This window comes from Pezoporus occidentalis, unplaced genomic scaffold, assembly GCF_034315485.1.
Source record: "Pezoporus occidentalis ecotype Australia unplaced genomic scaffold, CSIRO_AGI_Poc_V1 ctg75, whole genome shotgun sequence".
Taxonomy (NCBI): Eukaryota; Metazoa; Chordata; class Aves; order Psittaciformes; family Psittacidae; genus Pezoporus; species Pezoporus occidentalis.
Genome location: NW_026916104.1, coordinates 15,425 through 36,795, shown reverse-complemented (window position 1 = coordinate 36,795; position 21,371 = coordinate 15,425). Strand labels below are relative to the sequence as shown.

Below are 21,371 nucleotides of genomic sequence, written 5' to 3'. Positions count from 1 at the left end.
AGAACACTTACTTATCAGATATGCTAGCCAGACTGAATCTGATACCAGCACAATAAATCCTCACCCAATGTTCGATCCAACAGGTGATGTCACCCGTTTCTGTTCATATTTCAGTACAATTCAATCTGCTCCCTTTCTAACTTCATCATTAATTTCTATTCACCAACTTCTATTTCAGATTCCTGGAAGACTTCCCAGTACTCTTAGCTACATTTTCTACAAATGGTAAAAGATTACGGATGCTATACAGACAGCACCTATATCAAGCACTTTATGTTTCCCTAAGTCTTATACTTTATTAACTGTAGTTTAATAAGGAATAGCATCTTAATTTCAAAACTTCAGGATTCTGCTTTTGGACCTGACTACGCTTTCCTGAATAACACTGCAGTTCAGTTTACCTAATTGAATGCATAAATAAGGTGATGCTATACAGAAACAAGTTCAGAACAATCTACTTTGCAGCTCCAGCAAGTTTAAATACTGGTTCAGACAATCTGATTTTCAAACTACTTAAAGGGTTTTTTCTTGTATATAACATATACTACAGAGAACAGATTCCTTATTATTTTCTTCCAGCATACCTACTTATCATAAAAAAAAAAAAAATCTAAAGCATGCTGCACAACATTTACTATTTACCTCAGCTAATTAGCTCCTGTAAACTCTACTGAGCCAATCTCAGCAGCACTAAAATGCTTTGCCAAACACAACTGGGAGCTTGTCTGAATGGAGATTAAATCTGGTAGCTCTATAAAAGTGAAGGACTGTCAGCATGGAATGTAACAGATGGGACAAAGTTACCGGCTCTCTTCATGTGTGGCAAAACTTTAAAATACAATGTTCTGATAACAGCATGTACAGTTCTAGGTTTCTAGGTCACTTTTTAGTTTCAGTCTAACCTAATTTCATGTATTCAGTGAATCTCAGTAACTGTAAAAGAAACTAATGGCCTCCTTCTAGTTCCTACAGAGGACACATACTTTTCACAGATTTCAAGGTTGCAAAATGGGCAGATCACATGGATATCATAGAATATTTTGGGTTGGAAGGGACCTTAAAGATCATCCAGTTCCAACCCCCTGCCATGAACAGGGACACCTTCCACTAGAGCAGGTTGCTCAAAGGCCTGTCCAACCTGGCCTTGAACACTGCCAGGGATGAGGCAGCCACAGCTTCGCTGAGCAACCTGTGCCAGTGCCTCATCACCCTCACAGTACAGAATTTCTTTCCGCTACCTAATCTAAACTTCCCTTCTTTCAGCTTGAAGCCATTACCTTTGCCCTATCCCTAAATGCCCTTGTAAAAAGTCCCTCTCCAACCGTCTTGTAAGCCTCCTTTTCCCCCCTGAAAAGCTGCTATAAGATCTCCTTGGAAACTTCACTTCTCCAGATTATGATCATCATTGAAAGTAACAGAAAAAAACCTTCGCATAAGAGAAGGAACAGAGCACTCATCCAAGCTACTGCTATTTGCAGCTAGTATATGCAGCTTTAACAAGACAACAAGCTAACACAGTACTCATTTCAGGCCTTAAATTACTATTTTTTCTATATATCTTAAGCAATAAACACACACACACATACACACAAAGAATAAAGCCAACACCAGGAAGCAAAAAAGATCGTAAGATCATACATAAAATTCTGCTAGTAAGTAGAAAAGCATTAAGCAAGTTTAATGGAGGTGCTTTTTCTACATTCAACTTCAAATGCGTATAGATTTCTAAAGCTCATAATGTTCTCTCTGTTGCAGGAAGTTCTGCATGTTGGTTCCCTTATGCAAGTATCATCTCTATCTCAGTTTTGAACCTGTCACTGGTAGCTTACACTGATGGTTCCTGTATTTTTAAATATGAACACTAGATAACGCACTCATGCCACAGGTAACTGAACTTAGATATTGGTCATTTCCCATTATTTTCCTTTCCCAGGCTGAAAAATCTGTCAGAATTTCCTAAATTCACCTAGTCCAGTTTCCCATTCAAAAGACTGTTGTCAGCACCAGCCTGAGACTACAGTGGTTGTGTCTAAGAAACTGTGTGGAATTCCCATTCTTCCAAACCAGGGATATCTGTTCAAGTGCTCCACTACTCTACCTTAGTAAAAAGGTTGCTCCTAATGTTAAACATAAACCTCCCAGGCCACAATCCATGGCCACTGCCTCTTCGTATATTTAACAAGAAGAGTGTGGCAACTCCACACCTTTACACAGAACCTATTTCCTAATTCTTCTCTTCCTTGTTGCGCTTTGTTCATTTATTTTACTAGACCTTTTTTGAGATTGTGAGGGGAAAGGAGGGGTTCTGATCTCCCACAGAGTGTGGAAAACGTAGTTATACTATAGATTTGTACGGTGGTGTAACATTTTTTTTGTTCATTCTTTTCTTAAAAACTTGATTCATTTTCATCAATTCCTCACTGTCAAAAGGTCCCCTGCAACTCTGCCTAATCTGAGCTTTCACCAAACCATCACCTACATTATTTATTCTTTGATGACTATCATTTTATATAAAGATGATTTTAAAGTCCAAAGACTAAAGACAACATAGACACAGTGTGATAAGAGATGCCGAAATTAAAAAGCCCTGCTGTTTGTTAAAGTCCAGCAACACTTCTCTATCAGTCATGAATATTGTTCATTACTATGTAAAAAAACATACTAAGTCACATACTTTCCCTTAAAACTTCTCTGTCATCTGAAATAAGACTGAATTTCACACAGTGAAGTGTGAAAATTCTCTTCCAATTTATGTTTCTAGAAGTCTAGACCTCTCAACCCTCAGCATTGTAATGAAGAGATAAATATTTTAAAAGCTGGTTAGGCTGGAAAATACAGGTAGATACTGCTTTATATTCACCTTGAAAAGTCAGCACACAGTTAACAGTTGATCCTTCCACATAATTTTCCGGCATAGGTGACCAAAGAAATGTGTAATAATCTCTTGCAGTATTCCAACCAACCTAAAGTAAAATAAACAAACAAACAAAAAAAATAAATAAAAAAGGAAAGACAAAACATTCAGCAGATGAATTCATTATACGCAGTTAAGATACCATGGTCTGCCCTTTACAACATAGTCTAGTATGCATATTTCTGCTTCAACATGCAATAAAAAGATACTTAATGTTTACAAATCAGGAATATTTTAACAAGCATGTCAAAGATTTAGCACGAATTTTATTGAGCTTGTTACCTAAGTCAATAAATGGGTCTAAGGCAATAAAATGGTCTATATAAATTAAAACAGCAGACAGTTTTCACTATACATTAAACTACTATTTGGTACATTTCTTCTTTCTATAAAGATAGACATTACTACATCAAAAAGATTAATTCTGAAGTTTATAGTGAGATTTTCTTACTGTAAGTTTTGCCAAGGGTGATTATTTTGTATGCACACTCTAACAGGTCCATCAGAAAACACAGAGCAGGAATGAAAAATACACAGCTTTCTCTTATGAAAAGGGCAAGTCTGACAAAGCTAAACTAGCACTTTTTGGACAACTTCTGCAATACTGAACACCTCCATTTCACTGGAATGCTAACTCTTTACTTACATATACACTGTGTCTGCAAGAGAAAAAAAACTGCATGAAAACCTGAGCTAAGTCGGTGCAGTCCTCCCACTGATTTCAGTAAACATACACTTTCAGACTTTTCATAAGAGTGCTGTTCTGTACAATAAGAAACGCTATCCTCTGAAGAAACTTATTCCAACAAGTTTGAAATACACACATCCAAACCTGAAACCCAAAGCAACTACTGTAAAGCAATAAAAAACTCCAGTAGCATTTTGCTCAGAGTTAAAAACACAAGAAATATTAACATCCTTATTTCTTAGACAAAGAGCACATAAAACTTGTATGATGCAACTTCCCTAAACCAACAGAAAAAAAAAAAAACAAACCCATGTTATAAGAAGAAGAAGAAATAAAGTCATTGCTAACCTGGTATTCATCACATTCTTCTTCTTCCCCATTTACCTACATTTAATTCTCCCGAACTCCACTGATGTCAACCAACAGATTAATAATCCAGAAACCAAGTCCTACCTTCACCTTCTCAACCCATATTTTTAAGCCAAAAACATTATTAAACATCATGTCTCCTACAAAAATGTCATATCCAGATTGCTACTATGTACAAAGTGTTACTCAAACACCCCCCCTTTATTTAATTGTCCCTTCATAAAAAGAAAGTTTTAATAGGCCATTACAGAGTAATCCATTCATGATATTCCCATTTCCTACTTTTGAGCAAAAAGGTTTATTTCAATTAGGACATCATGAATTATTTCTTAGTCATATAAACCAACTCCGCAGTGGAAATGATGAAGTCTGGTAAAGGCTAAGATATCTAAGATATCTAACACCAGGTAGTATGCAATTTGGCTGGGCATGTAGGGACAGTCAACTGTCCTCAACACTCATACCAGACAGGTTTACCTGATACTAATAAATATGCATATAGTCGTCATGAAAGTTCCTTCTTCTTCTTTGTTGCACCACACATACAAGCCCTTTCTTACTAAAATGCCACACAGGGCAATTAGCTTCCCCATACATGCATTTCACTTACAGTATGGTTCCATAAAATCACTAGAATTAGCTGACTAGAAAAATAAATGGAGGGTGGGGAGGGGAAAGAATACAATTTGTGTGCCTGTCTGTATGCCAATAATGAGTTATCAAATATATTACTGAGGAAAAACAATAAACATTTTCTTCTGCTGTATCTCCTTAAACTCTCATCTGGTCCATCTTAAAAGAAATGTAAGCTTTTCTAAGAAGAAAGCTCTGCCTTACAACTGCAGAGTGTTTACAATCTGAAAATTATTTCAAACTTAATAATTTCTTGAGTTTCATGTATGAGATGAACATGGAAAACTTTTCTATTTTTCTATTTTGTTCCATTTCTTTCTTTTTGTAATGCCTCGGTAAAGCCAACTCAACCTTAAGAGAGGGTGCTTTAAAGAACCACCACTGTAAGGAAAGCTCACTTGGCATCTTCTTCCTTGGCCTCAGAAAGCCATTATGCAACTAGAAGAACAGCAGTGTTCATTCTGATGCATTAACAGGTTTCACCTATCTACACAGCACATACACTGGCAGATCAAAGAAGCAAACCCAGGAAATACTGGTTTAGCTGAACCAACTGAGGCAGAATCAATGAGCCTTTATTGTAAACATCTGACACAATTTAAAAAAAAAAGAATAAAAAAGCCACACCACAACCCAACCAGAAAACTCTGCAGAGTAAAACATGCCCTTTTTGCAATTCTGCAAGTAAATCACAGTTTAGAAAATCATTTGGCAAAGTACCCCAAGTACTGCAAGAAGACTGCAAGTACTGCTGAGGTGAGCAGCTCGAGAGAGGACGCCTTCAACACCGGAGCGGGGGGGGGGGGGGGTAGATCAGCGTCCAGGAGCCTCAACTCAGAGCGACGAGAGCCACCGAGGGAGCCTCGAGTCCTCGACAGGACCTGCCCAGAAGCCGGCAGCTCAGCTGACGAGAGCGAGCAGCTGACTCACAGGGGGCGGAGCCAGGAGGAGCGGCACCAGCCCTGATTGGTTAAAAACCTGCCCCAGGGAGCGCGAGCGACCAGACCGGGTGGAGGCAGTTTGCGCGGGCAGGCGAGCGGGATGGTGAGCACTCGTCGTATGGCCAGGGCTTGGTCCGGGAGCTCTGCTCTGGCTGCCCCGGCGGTGGCAGCGTAGGCACCCAGACAGAGCCGATGAGAGGGGACGGGAGGCTGCAGTGCAGAGCTCGGGGTGTAGAGAGTGCCTGCACTGGTCTGGTGAGGGGAGGGTGCGCAATGGGCAGGGCTGCACTCGGTGCTCCCTGGTGGAGGTCCTCCTGCAGCAGGGGCTGAGCTGCGGGATGCTGTTAATAGACTGCGAGATGTCAGGGAAGCTGAGAGGAAGCAGGAATGCTTGCTCCTGGCCCAAACTGTGCAGGGGCCTCGAGCTTCCCCTCTAGCTCATGGAGGAAAGAAGGAGGCCGTTAACCTGGGAAGCTGGGAATTAGTGACAAAAAAAAACAAACAAACAAACAACAACAAAAAAAAAAAAGAAGGAAAAGGACAACCAAAAGCAAGGGGCTTCCCCCTAAATCTGTTGTCCCCACGCAGGACCACTTTGCTGTCCTGCATGGGGCTAATGAGGAAACGCACTGGAGCCAGAAACAGCCGGCTGATGCCCTGGTAAAGAAGATCTCTACTGGTGCTGCCAGGAAAAAGCGGCGGGTCGTAGTAGTAGGGGACTCTACACTGAAAGGGACAGAAGCACTCGTCCGTCGGCCTGACCCCGTCTCAAGGGAGGTGTGTTGCTTAGCGGGGGCACGGATCAGGGATGTGGCAGAGAGGCTGTCTGCTCTAGTTAGTCCCACGGACTATTACCCACTCCTGGTGATACATGTGGGTGCTAGGGATATAGGTAGTAGTAGCCTGGGGAACATAAAGAAAGGCTACAGAGCCCTGGGAGAGGTGGTTAGGGGCTCTGGAGCTCAGATGTCTTTTCATCAATTCTCCAGGATACAGGGGAGGACCTAAAAAAAGCTAGGAGGATTAGCCAGGTTAATAAATGGTTAAAAGGGTGGTGTCATAGTCAGGGGTTTGGGTGCCTTGAACACAGGACCCAAGTTTGTAGGCCAGGTCTAGTGGGGGCTGGTGGAGCTGGTGATGAGCAGTTTTGGTAGGAGGCTTGCCAGACTGGTCAAGGAGGCTTTAAACTAGATGTGTTGGGGGAGGAGGGCATCATTCCATCCCAACACACCCAGTCAGTTGCCAGAACCTATAATAAATGTTCGGAGCAATGTAGAGATATTCCAGCCACTCCAGCCAATGAGCCAGCTTCATTTGGAGCTCGGCTCAGATGCCTCTATACAAATGCCCGTAGCATGGGGAACAAACAAGAGGAATTAGAGATGTGTGCACGTCTACGGGGGTATGATATAATAGGCATCACAGAAACATGGTGGGATGGCTCCTGTGACTGGAGTGTTGGAATGGCAGGTTACAGGCTCTTTGGAAAAGACAGGCCTGGCAGGTGGGGAGGGGGAGTTGCCCTTTATGTTAGGGATAGGCTGGAGAGTATGGAACTCTGTCTGGGGTCAGGTGAGCAGTCCACAGAGAGTTTGTGGGTCAGGGTTAAAGGGAATATAGCCATGGGAGACATTACTGTGGGGATCTGTTACAGACCGCCTGGTCAAGGAGAACCTGTGGATGAAGCACTCCATAGACAGATAGGAAAAGCCTCACGCTCACAGGCCCTTGTTCTCATGGGGGACTTCAACCACCCTGGCATCTGTTGGAAGGACGGTACGGCCCGGCACAAGCAATCCAGGAGGTTCCTCGATTGTGTAGAAGACAACTTCCTTCTGCAAGTAATAGAGGAGCCGACAAGGAGAGGTGCCATGCTTGACCTCGTGCTCACCAACAGGGAAGGGCTGGTTGGAAATGTGATGGTCCAGGGCAGCCTTGGATGCAGCGATCACGAGATGGTCAAATTTGAGATCCTCAGGACAGTGAGAAGAGCGTGCAGCAAGCTCACTGCCCTGGACTTCAAAAGAGCAGGCTTTGGCCTCTTCAGGAACCTGCTTAGTAAGGTTCCATGGGATATAGCCCTAGAGGGCAGGGGGACCCAAGACTCTTGGTTGATATTCAAGGATCACCTGCTGCAAGCTCAGGAGTGTTGCATCCCAACTAGAAGAAAGTGCAGCAGGAGGGCCAAGAGACCTCCTTGGATGGATAAGGAGCTCCTGAGGAAAATTCAAATGAAAAAAGAGGCTTATAATAAGTGGAAGCAAGGACAGGCGGCCTGGGAAGAGTACAGGGATGTTGTCTGGGAAGCTAGGGATCAGGTTAGGAAAGCTAAGGCCCAGCTAGAATTAAACTTGGCTAGGGATGTTAAGGATAACAGGAAGGGATTCTACAGGTACATAGCAAATAAAAGACTAGGGACAATGTAGGCCCCCTCAGGAAGCTCTCAGGAGAACTGGCTACACAGGATTTGGAGAAGGCTGAGGTTCTGAATGACTTCTTTGCCTTGGTCTTCACTGGCAAAGGCTCTGACCGCACCACCTAAGTCTTGGAAGGCAGACACAGGAACTGTGAGAATGAAGACCTCAGGCCCACTGTAGGAGAGGAACTGGTTCGAGACCATCTTAAAAATCTGAACATGCACAAGTCCATGGGACCTGATGAAATCCATCCGCGGGTCCTGAAGGAGCTGGCGAATGAAGTTGCTAAGCCACTGTCCATCATATTTGAAAGATCATGGCAGTCAGGTGAAGTTCCTGACAACTGGAAAAAGGGAAATAAAACCCCCATTTTCAAGAAGGGGAAAATGGATGACCCGGGGAATTACAGACCAGTCAGTCTCACCTCTGTGCCTGGCAAAATCTTGGAGCAGATTCTCCTGGAAGGCATGCTAAGGCACATGAAAAACAACAAGGTGCTTGGTGACAGCCAGCATGGCTTCACTGAGGGAAAATCCTGCCTGACCAATTTGGTGGCCTTCTATGATGGGGCTACAGAACTGATGGACAGGGGTAGAGCAGTTGATGTCATCTACCTGGACTTAAAGCATTCGACACTGTCCCACACAACATCCTTGGCTCTAAATTGGAGAGACATCAATTTGATGGATGGACCACTCAGTGGATAAAGAACTGGCTGGATGGCTGCACACAAAGAGTCGTGGTCAATGGCTCAATGTCCAGCTGGAGACCAGTAATGAGTGGTGTCCCTCAGGGATCAGTGTTGGGACCGATCTTGTTCAACATCTTTGTCGCTGACATGGACAGTGGGATTGAGTGCACCCTCAGCAAGTTTGCCGACGACACCAAGCTGTGTGGTTCGGTTGATACGCTGGGGGGAAGGAATGCCATCCAGAGGGACCTTGACACGCTTGTGAGGTGGGCTGATGCCAAGTTTATGAAGCTTAACCATGACAAGTGCAAGGTCCTACACCTGGGTCAGAGCAATCCCAGGCACAGCTACTGGTTGGGCAGAGAAGAGATTCAAAGCAGCCCTGCAGAGAAAGACTTGGGGTTGCTGGTGGATGAGAAAATGAACGTGAGCTGGCAGTGTGTGCTTGCAGCCCAGAAAGCCAACCATATCCTGGGCTGCATCAAAAGGAGCGTGACCAGCAGGTTGAAGGACGTGATCCTGAGGAAGAAGAGAAGGCTGCATGGAGACCTCATAGCAGCCTTCCAGTATCTGAAGGGGGCCTATAGGAATGCTGGGGAGGGACTCTTCATTAGGGACTGTAGTGACAGGACAAGGGGCAGTGGGTTAAAACTTAAAGAGGGGAAGTTCAGATATAAGGAGAAAATTCTCTCCTGTTAGGGTGGTGAGGCACTGGAATAGGTTACCCAGGGAGGTTGTGAATGCTCCATCCCTGGCAGTGTTCAAGACCAGGCTGGACAAGGCCTTGTATGACATGGTTTAGTGTGAGGTGTCCCTGCCCATGGCAGGGGGGTTGGAACTAGATGATCTTAAGGTCCTTTCCAACCCTAACTATTCTATGATTCTATGAAGACAATAAGCTACTCTGAAAGAAGCAAATTACAGACAGTACACAAGGCTTTGGACATACATTACACAATGTAATTATTGTTGTCAACAGCTTTTACATATTTCACATGGCAAGAAACAGCTACTTTGACCCAAATCACAGGAAACACAGGTGTCTAAGCAAAATGCAATTGGGCCCAGTATCCTACAAAGTGATTTTCTGACAGCAGGCTTGGTTTGTGCCATAACCCTGAGTCCAAGTAAAATTAGTTGAAAGTCACAGTAGTGCTAGTGCTACTGTAGCCCATCACAGCCTACTACAAGCAACTACAGGTAACAAGTTCCTCTAAGTCAGTTAATAGATGGAAAAAATAAATACATAGGGGCAGAGAAGCTCATACAGGGCAAAATTACTCATAGTTTACTGTTAATACTGACATGCCACTTATGCAATATACTTTTGAATGCATACACTGTCATCAAATAACTATCTAGATGCCAATTCTGAAAGAACCAAACTATTAAAAAAAAAAAAATCAGAACATGGACATCAGGAAAAATACTCAAAGTATTAAGTACATTTCAGTAACGTTAAGGCATAGACATTTCAAAGTAAGTAAAAAACGTCAAAGCTACAACCTTATTTTCTTTAGGATGCCTGTAGTCACCTTACATTACTTGCAACTTTGACTTACCCCAGTCCAAGCCATTTAAGACTTCACTTCAGACATGACCTTGCTATTCACACTGAGATAAAAATGTGTTATATAGTAGAAGCCCTGAAGCTGCAATGTTTTAGGGTAGAACAGGGTACTCTAGACTCTTTATGAAAGGCTGTAATCTTAAAATGTTCTCTTGTGCTCAGACCTGAAGAAGTCCATCTCTGCAGAATGTTACAAACACATACAGGCAATCTTTTAACTTGGGCTATTGAGAACATATGGCATTTGTTGCAATATCAAGGTATTATCTATCTCACAGTTCAGAGGAACATGTCAAAATGACATTGACAGAGTGCCTAGACTATTGGATCAACTTTCTCTCCTATGAGGTATAAATCAAAATAAATATAGAAACTGAACTCTCTAAAAGAAAATCTGTTACATATGTAAATGATTGTCCAAGGAAATATTATGACAGATCAAAGAGCAACAAACTTACTGTTTCCTTTAAGAGATAAGCATGAAAATGTATTAAAAAAAGGTGGGTGGCATTTAAGCGAGGTATTTGTTTACCATCACATGAGAATTATAAATTAGCACAGTCTTTTACTTCAAAATTGTTTACCAGCTACTGATGACTTTGTTATGCCAATTCTGTCTCTGACTTCACAAATCTACCATGGCAATTATTTTTAGAAAATTACACTTGGAATTATAGGTCATTCAAAGGAAACATCATGTAAACCCAGATTAATCCTTCTCTTCACCTACTACAGAAACAGTGAACACCACTGCCATGAATTTATCTTTTTTTAAGAAAAAGATTATCTCAGTTATTTGTGACATGTCCTTCCAAAGAAGGTAAATCAGAAACCCACGACTCACTCTAGTTTGTGGATGGCAACTGTCAAAACTGTATTCCCAACTCTTTTAACAACAGGAAGTACGGTGCAGTACACAATCCTCTATCATGCCCTGCTGTGGAGTGATAATTCCATGTCGGAAAAACTGTAATTCTATACGCACGTGGTCAATAACAAATCCAGTTTTTGTGCTGTACTTCATAACATGATTTGCACATATGGAAGCAATCGGTATCTTGAAAAAAACTGAAAATAATCTACAACAAAATCAGGATACTGAAAAGACTCAAGTTGTACTGTTATCTGCAGTCCAAAGGAGACTAAATAACCCAGAGTACTATATAAAAACATATTTATATTGTCTTGATAAAGCACAACCACCAAGCTATTTCTTATATGAATCAAATTCACTCTTAAATTATAATACACTAATTTTTCCCCATACACAATTTTGAGGTTTGCTATAAATCAGTGCATTGAAAAGTCAGAAATGAAGTTGCATGTAAATACAGGTACTGCACTAATGCACAAACAGTGGCTCAGGTGTGACCTCCTAAATACTGAGTACTCTCTCAGGGCAAGCAGGCACTTCTTGTGTTCAAGTAAGTTACTAAGAACCTTCCCAACTGTGGTTATTCAGTTTTTCCAAATGTTAAGCTACTGGAACATCAGATCATGATTTTTAAGTTGTCAATATAATAAATGTGGACATTAAGAGAGTAAAAGATTTCTTCTCTAAGGATATATTGAGGCAGTCAGTACTAACTTGACAACATCCTAGAAGAATGGCAGTACAGATTACTTGGGGAAATACACCAAATAGAACCAAGGAACAGAAAAGTTCCAGAGGAACAGTTAGCTAATTACACAGCAAGACCAGTCATTAGCTTCCCATATGCAAGATTACCTACTGGTATCACATGTCTTTCCAGCATGCTGGCCTCCGCAAAATTAAATCTCCAGAAAACCAGAAAGTATTATGATAACCCCCCCAAACACCCACACCTCTAACACTACTCTCTTTAACCATTATCTTTACTATGCCTGTAACATTCTGTCCTTCTGCCTTTGAGATGTAGTAAACCTGCTTCTCTTTCATACTGAAGATCTGACACACCTATTCGCACACACATGCCCTAGAGAGAGTGGTAAGCGCTGCTGCTTAAAGGCCAAGCAGGTTTTTCAAACACTTCCACAAATCTGGACAGTATGCATTAATAATGGAAAGAAAAAAAAAAACAAACAAAGCACATGGCCATATGATTATTTCACTTTATTTGAAATAAAAGTCACAAGATGCAGATTTCCCCATCTGGAGATTAGGCTTACCTACCAGATAGACCCTTTTTGCAACCAGATGTCATGCACATACTAATTATTTTTCCTCATTTCAAAGTTTTAGACTTGGATTAGTCTAAGGGTCTCTCCAGATTTTAATCAATCAGAGATAAGCAAATTAAAATAAAAAGGCGACACTGGTCTTCAATCATTCTGGAGTACAGATCTCCTGTGAAATCGATCAAGAATGATAAGCCTTCTCCCCTCTGACTCCACATTAGGAACTATCAGGTTTTTCTGCACAGAAACCCTCACCAAAGGGAAAGCTGATCTCATACTCTAGTTCCCATAAAACTGCATGAAGAGGGACTCAGGCTCAGGACACCTATGCCAACTACTAGACACGTACTTATCTGTAAAACTGCCTTTTTTTTTTCCTTAGTAACAAGCAAGGACATAACTGATCAAGATCTTTTGGAACTTGATTACACATGAACCTCCAGAATGTGAGAAAAGCAAAAACAGCAGCAACGAAAGACAACAGATTTGAAGACCAAGTCAGAACTTGGTTTTAAGCCTCCTGTAGGGGACAATGAAGAAAATGAAAGATGAATATATACAAAAAGAATAAAAACAATGCATATTCAGAACTTCCATTGTGAAAGGTAACATAACCTGCATTATTATACTTCCCACCCCTCCAAGCTTTTGCAAAAGGTCCAATCCCAAAAGTAGAGTATGCATCTGGATACTTTGTTTGTAAGAAAACTAGTATATCCAAAATAATTCTCCTATATGCAACATTGCCCTTTCAGTTGATGAACTCTGGGTTTGCATTTTTCTAAACAACAGAAAATTAGAATCATAGAATGGTTAAGATTGGAAGAGACCTTAAAGACCATCTAGTTCCAACCCCTCCTTGCCATGGGCAGGGACACCTTCCACTAGACCAGGCTGCTCAAAGCCCCATCCAAATTGGCCTTGAACACCGCCAGGGATGGGGCAGCCACAGCTTCTCTGGGCAATCTGTGTCAGTGCCTCACCACCCTCACAGTGAAGAATTTTTTCCTAATACCTAATCTAAACCTATCCTCTTTCAGACATTACTCTGTCATGACATGCCCTTGTAAAAAGTCCCTCTCCAGATTTCTTAAGGTCCCCTTCAGGCACTGGAAGCTGCTCTAAGGTCTCCCCTGAGCCTTCTCTTCTCCAGGCTGAACAAGCACCAATTCTCTCAGCCTGCCTTCACAGCAGAGGTGCTCCAGCTCTCTGACGATCTTCAAGGCCTCCTCTGAAACCACCTGAGCAGGTCCATGTCCCTCTTGTGTTGGGGGCCCCAGAACTGAACACAGGACTGTAGGCGGGGTCTCACAAAAGCAGAGTAGAGGAGGAGAATCACCTCCCTCTAACTGCTGGTCATACTGCTGGTGATGCAGCCCAGGACACAGTAGAAAAATTACTTTCTTGGTAAGAGTTTTAAACCTACAGCTGCCACCACCATGACATGCCTTACGCTCACAGTATTTAGCGACTTAAATCACATGGGAAACAAAGCATTTCATCAACAGCATGCACAGAGAAGTTGGTAGAAACTTAAGTTTTACAATGACTGCTATTTATTTGTCAATTTATTCAGTTCTTTGTCATAATGCTGTATGCTACAAATCCTTAGCTCAGGTCTGAACTTCAAGACCTGTTCTACCTCCCAACAAGACCTTCCTGATGCTTGTGATGTAGAACAGAGAGGCAGTGCTTTATCTTGCCTTAGCTCCTTATTTTAAGCTGCTTTGTAAAATACCCTTGAGAAGAAGGTATCTGTAAATAAACAACTGCAAACATGAAGGAATCTGCTTTGGTACCGTCCATTAAAGCCATTACCTTTTCATAGTACAAAATAGTCAGTGATGAAAGTGGCATACTAAGTAGATACAGAAAACGGGAAACATTCCCAGTGAGGAAAGAAAAACTGAATCCATTAAGCCTATCAAGTGAAAAAATAATGTACAGAAGGTGAAAAAGACTGATATAATGATAAGCAAAATGAAGTTCTGTAATAAATACATAACTGAACAAGTAACAACAGTAAAACACATACAAAGAAACTCTTAAAAGTAGTTTATGGCTCCTACGAAGGACTCAATTTCTAACATCACCTTTTCTATGTAAGCTGCACAACAGTAACAGCAACTGCAACAATCACAAATGCAAATGTACATGGAATAAAAAGATTCTATTATACATGTAGTACATACTACATAAACATTTTAAAACTCACAAACTAGAAATTAGGAGTCCATATATGAAATTGGGTTTTGCTTCTGGTACTATTAGCTCCACTTACAAAGGAAACAAACTGACAAACCAAACCTTTAAAAGCTGCTCTTCAGAATGGAATTCTTAAAAGATTTGAAAAAGCTTTAATTGTCATCCCACATTAAGCAGCCACACCAATAAAGCAGGTGTAGCCTTTCTCACACACACCTTGATAGCTCACTTGTTTTCATCACAGTGATGCCAGCAGAGCTGCCCATTGCAACACACAGTGATCAAGCTGAGGAACCAACCCAGTTGTAAAGTAAGGTGGTAAAAGCTGGAGGAGCAGGAACTCTCTTTTTCTGGCAGATCACTTCCCTGATCCATTTCACTGTGCAGCTGCATAAGAAGCCAGACTACCGAAACAAACAGGGTAATACAAGGATACAAATAATCTGTATCTACTCAAAACATCACTGCTGCTCAAGAAATTTACTTAAAATTGCAACCTAAATAAAAGCCATTCACTTTAAAAAAGCACCTATCAATTTTGGTTAGTTCAATAAAAATTCCTTAGCTAACCAGCTGAGCAAACACAGGACAGAATACAGCTGAAGTCACTGCCTCTTAAAATGGAAGAGAAGTCAACATCAGAACCAAAAACAACAGAATGTTCACCAGGGGAAAAGAGGCAAGGGGGACGGAGAGGGAATCAGTTGTTCTATACTTACTTTCTATACTAATCTGGAATTACCACTGCATTTTTTTGGCTGGAAGTTTTTTGTTTCTTTTTAAACTAGACACCTTTTCCCTCAGTTCAGTATTCTCTATTACAACACTAGTAACTTTCTGTGCAATTCCAGGCAAAGGTTAAATGACACCAAGTTAAACAGGTTTGTTTTCTATGCAATGTTTTCACCTCAGAAAAATAAGGTGGACTTCTATTCCTTCAGTCAGTGAATTGGTGCTTTGAGTTCTTTCATGGAAGCCTTGCTTTCCTTGCATACTACACCAACACAGAAGCCATTACTAATTGTGAGAACAGTAATTAAAGATTAGACTTCTTTTTTTTGTAAATGCTGAAAATCACTTTACTAAATATGCATCACATCCAAGGTAAATGATAAAACCTATGCTTGTTTCATCAGCTTTCCAACCACCTCCAGGTGGTTTGTTGATTGTCCAGGAACAATTAGTTCTCTAGAAGCCACTCATTTTTACACTCAGATGATCGTACAGTACAACTTCTGTCTATTGCCTATCCCAAGATTACATTTTCACAATTCAGTTTACTGTAAAGATTACTCATACACATATTTGCAGACACAGATGCAACTGGACAGCTGGCTCCACCTAACTCACTGTACTATAATAAGACAGTATATTCATAATGCTTACTCTCAGGATGACATCACAGAAAGAAAACAATTTTCATCCTTTTTTCAATTCGCAATGCTCCTTTCCCTTGTGATGACAAGAATCAAGTGAACTGGAAATTCAGTTGGGGAACTCCATTTAAAAAAAAAACAAAACCAAAACATCCAGTTCCAAAATGCTGGTCTTAAACTCAATCAATTCCCTGATTTGATTCATCATACAAGAGCTTGATTCACATAAAGGAGAGGAAGCACAGGAATTAAACCACTCTGCATAAAAGGTGTTTCTTTCAGCAACAGTACTACCTTTTGCCAGCTCAGCATGATCCTCAAATAACTGCCAAAGCTTCATTACCTGCCACTGCTAAAGCAGAATAAAAACTCAGGCCTCAGTAATTTAACAAATCCATCATCACAGTCAAGACTATATCAAAGATACCTGTCCATTGTATACACCATTTCATATAGTCACTGAAAGACTGTTTTATGCTCTTAAATTTCCCTAATTGGTATTTTCAGGGTCCTGCCTCCCTCACTGAGATAAACAAAGCTGCAACACTTACTTCTCAATTTAAATAACTTCAAAATGCTTATATGCAATATGAGCAGCACCCTCATTAAAAAAAATTCATCAAAACTTTAAGTTTCATTAACGTCATTAGCATTCAAGTGTGCTCACACCGTTTGTCAAAGCTTTGCAGATAATCAAGATATATATCCACACATTTTTCAAAACTTCCCACCAATGTGCCTGTTTGTGAGTTAAAGCCTCCCCCATACAATTTACTGACTGTACAGTCACTGCACATAGCATTGAAAATGCTTCTGCTTTGTTACATGGAACAGAGTACTTCTATTTTGCAGAAAAGTAATTTATCTTGAATACAGACTAAGAATCCATTGGTAACCTGCAGATTACAATGAAGTCAAACATTTACATTCTTAAAACAGCAGAGAGTTCTAAAGAGGAAGGTCCTTCAGTACTGAGATAGTCCATTACCTCTCTCCCCTCCCCACTACCAAAGCACCACTTCTTTAAAGCCTGAATCAAAACTTCCATTAACCATTCAAGTAAGGAATTTAAGCATCTTCTACTAGGAGCTATACTGACAAAGAAACATGGATCAAGGTCCTAAACAGCAGCTGTTCTAAGAATTAATCAATTTGTATTCCCATAAATGAAGCTTTATTAACCTTTACAAATAACCCCAAGTAACTCAGATGTGGTCTTACCCTCATCCTTTTTTCAAGGGTCTGTCTTGAATAATTTTAGTCATTTATACTGTTCAGCCTGTTCTAGCAATAAAAAATGAGTCAGGGACCTATGTCAGGATACCTCCAGATGAGCTTTTGTTCCTTCCACACACATTTCACTCTTCCTGCAGCTCATACTCTTCATATAGTCCTGTTCTCAAGTCAATCTGTGCCCACATCTTCCCAAATCATCTCCATTTAACTCTGCACAACACCACCGCATGACACTTTCCCTTAACTTCAGCAGCCTTAAAGTGTTCGCATTCCTCTAATTTTGATCTCTGTTCTGAGCTTTGTTACAAAAGCTCACAGTCTGACAGCAGGAATATAATACATCGCCTAAGTGATGCTGCACTTCATTTTATGAGAGAGCTTTTACTGGTTTGGGGTTTTTCTTCAATTTTTTTAAACTGGTAATAGAGAAGACAGTAAACATTTGAGAAACAGCAACAGAACAAGCTTGACTTACCTTGAAAATACCAACCCAGTCTTTCTGATGAGGATGGATAAACTGGGTCAGAGTGTAGTGACATTCAAGGTGTGTGTTCGGAAGGTAACTTTTTGCAACATTTTGAAAAATCACATGTGCAAAATTGGAAGTCTGCAAAGTGTTCGCTGAAGATGGCACTTCTTGAAAGGATGACATGATTGATCTGTAACAAAATTGTAGAAGTTGATACTTCAATATAGTGTGAAAATAAGTTACAAAAATTAATCTATTTGAAATATACAAGACAAAGAAACCTAACAATTAGTTCCTCTGTTGTGAAAACAGATAGCTATAGACTCAGTCCTCCGAAGTGCACTGCCTCAGCATCACTCCAAAACAATGACCTCTCAGAATAAAAGGGCAGTCATTCAGCAATGACATCAAGATGGAGAGAAAGCATTGCTTAGCTGGATGCCCTCAGTATTATACCTCAAATACAGTGGGAAATTAAAGCAGTGGTGTGAAAACAAAGCAGGGTTCTAACTTAATTAAATATTCTCAATGCTTCTGGAAGTGGCAGGGAAGGAGAAATAAAGCTCCATAGTTTCCCTACTTTAAACTTTTCTCAGAATCTGTACGGCTCAGTGCTTTTCACAATACTTTTATAGATAAAGTCTTTCTTCCCCTCTCAATAAGAGAGGTTTTTTCTTCAAAAAAAAAAAAAAGTTCTCTTACTTCTGTTTATTAGACCGTGGTGGGCATCTTTTACTGTTCTCACTGTAACACATATGCTCCCAGCCCCCCATGTTTAGCTGCCTTACCATAAACAACAGACTTCATTGACAGTGAGAACATTTAGGTATGAATGCAGTTTGACAGATTAACACTAATCAGTCAGACTGCAAAAGCTTTTAATCATGCTTTCCATTCACCACCTCATGCAGGATACATCGTGCTAAAAATTACAGCAATGCAAAACGCTTCACAAGCGGAACAAGAACGCCCCTTCCCTGGATTCAGCAATATCTGCTAAAAATACAAGACAAGCAACTGAGAAGTTTCAAGTATCTGATTTCAATGTACAATCACAAGTTTGTCAATGTGTTTGGTATTAGGAGGATCAGGGCCTTATACACCTAACACATTTCTAGGAAGATAAGCCATCCTATTCTTGCATCTACTATTAAAAGTAATTTTATACTGACCAAACAAATTCACACCTTGAATGAGTGAACTGCCAAGTATGTGACATAATAATTTTCATTAAAAGATACTCGTGAAAACCAATCCCAAAAAGGGTCACTGCAAGCCTCAAGAAGTTCAAAGATTAAAAGCTGTCCATGTATTTCCTGTAGCCTTTTAAAGTTTCTTTTCACCAGTTAACAAGCAAGCAGCAAAGAGCTCATATTTTCTGAAATATAATGCACTCTGAATTAAACAGGTATACATCATTCAAAACAAAGAAAAGGTAAGTAAGGTTTACACCCTCAATGTTTTCAGCTTACTACTACCCAATTTTGTGTAACACATGAAGTACACATGGGCAGTCATTATATTATTTTAATGTATCAGATGTTAGATGAAAGCAGTTTTGTGCCCTGAACACCAGCAACATGACAAAATGCCAACGTTGCAAAGATTAACATATATAAAGGACAAAACCAAGAAATTACATGAGGCAGAAACTGGATAAAGACCAAAAGACAGATTTTTAGAGGCAACAGGGTAGACATAAATCCCATCTGTTATCCAGCTTCAGAGTCCAGAAGAGTGTAGGAAATGTTACAGCATAGTAAAACCCTGAAAACTCCCACACCTCTCAAAACAGAGGATTACATTTAAGACATCTCTCCAATCCACTCATAACTATAACTGCGATGAAGCAGCCGTTTCTACAATTCTAGAAGGAATACAATAGCCCTTTTTTATTTTTTAATAAATAAAGCCAAATATTAACATGAAATAGTTTCAGTTTTCATTACCCACGGTAAGTACAAAAAGAGTAAATAAAGCGTTAATAACAAAAACAACTGAATTTAACTTTTTTAAATAGGAGTATTTTTTAAAAAATTATAGTTTATTCTAAGAACATATTTAAAAAAAAAAAGGAAAAAATGTTAAAAACACTACCGAAAAGCCACCAAAAAAAAAAAAACAAACAAAAAAAAAAACAAGACCCAAACATTCCTCTCTGCACACTGGTTGCCAGCTACCACAGCTGAGTACTGGCCTTAGTGAAACCAGTAAAGGGAGGCTGGTTTCCAATCCCAAGGCAGAGCTATTCACTAATATGAACTTGTGCAGACCAGCAGAATCATCTGGGATTACTGTTCCCCGGCAGGAAAATCCGGGGGGTTTAGGTGAAGCTGAGATCTACTTACAGTTCAAGGATAGTTTAGGGGATGCTGGGTGCTTGCTTACTAAGCTCACAGATCCCAGTTGGCAAATAGGACAGGAGGAGGAAGAGCTACGATTCGGCTTCATTACTGACATGACAAGCGATTCCCTCCGGGAAGCTGACTGACGCGTTTAGTTTTATGCACCGCAAAGGACGGGAGGACGAAAAGCTCGTCGGGCAGGAAACACAAAAGCAACGCAGGACGAGCCACGCCGCCTTAGCCAGCTCCTACAGCTGCGGCCCCAGCTGGACAGGGCGCACCTGACACCCCCGGCCCTACGTGCACTGCCTCTCCCCGCCCCGCGGGGAAGCCTAGACCCTTCCCTACTCTAAACTGTTCCGCAGCGGCCGGCGCGGCCTCAGCTGCCCGCCGCGTATCACCTTTGCTCCGGGCCTTCGCAGGGCACACGCCGCCACGGCTGGGTGGGAAGCCCCACCGCCTCCCACAGCTCGGCCACCCGGGTCCTCCGCAACGGCGGCCGCTCCCCCCCTTTTTCCCCTCCCGACTACGGCCGGCCCAAGACAACTAGGAGCGGGGCGGGGAGGCGGCTTCCCAGTGGCGCAGAACTGAAGGCCGCGGCCTAACGGCCCCGCCAGGCCCAGGAGCCGCCGGAGGCCGGCAGGAAACGGGGTGCCAGGCTTACCCGTCCCACCGAGCCAGGCCTGGGACGAGGAAGGCCTCTTACCTAGACAGCCGCGGAGAGCGCCGGGGACATCAACATGGGGCCTCCACCATCAGCGCCGCACAACCCCGCCCGCTTGCGTCACTTCCAGCCCGGCCCTAGCCGTGTGGGGCGGGCCGCAGCCGCGGCCGAGGAGGTACGTCCGTACAGGCCCGCCCCGCGTGAGGCCCTTCAAGGCCTTCGAGCTCTCCCACAGCCCCCCGCGTTCAGGAGAGCCAAGAGGGGCAACCGGCGCTGAATTCGCAGCGTGTTTGAGCCGTGCGGCTGTTACCGCCATGAAGTGATCTGCCCCTATCGCACTGACCTCCCTTCATGTCCGTTATTACAGCGTTACCTCTGTAATACCCTAATTTAACCGTAAAATGGTTTGGGTTGAAAGGAACCTTACAGACCAGCTGGTTGCAGCCCCCCTGTCATGGGCAGGGACAAAGCGCTCCTCCTTGGTCCTATTTCCAGAACGCTGGCGTGCTTGCAGCTTGTAAATTGCCACCATTAATCTCCCAGCCTTTGCAGGCCTTCCCAGGCTAACAGAGGGGTGAGATAAGAGTGGCAGTAAATGTTTACACACAGTTTTCCTGCTTGCATACGTCGGCAGATGGCCATGAGAGTACACTACCTCGTAAATACACTGACTCGACTTGATTTTTATCCAAA

General features: G+C 41.8%; 1 protein-coding gene across 4 annotated transcripts in view; it reads right to left on the bottom strand.

Moving 5' to 3' along the window:
- TAX1BP1 (Tax1 binding protein 1) overlaps nt 1–20,823 on the bottom strand; it is a 60,378-nt gene extending 39,555 nt beyond the window's left edge. For 3 of the 4 annotated variants that reach the window (XM_062602096.1, XM_062602099.1, XM_062602098.1), the window contains exons 1-3: nt 20,721–20,823; nt 17,676–17,859; nt 2,861–2,963 (exon numbers count right to left, since the gene is read on the bottom strand). In XM_062602096.1, coding sequence (XP_062458080.1) covers nt 2,861–2,963; nt 17,676–17,852 — 280 coding nt within the window. In that variant the 5' untranslated portion in view covers nt 17,853–17,859; nt 20,721–20,823. The other variant, XM_062602097.1, reaches the window with a different exon arrangement.
- Nucleotides 20,824–21,371: the final 548 nt, after the last annotated feature.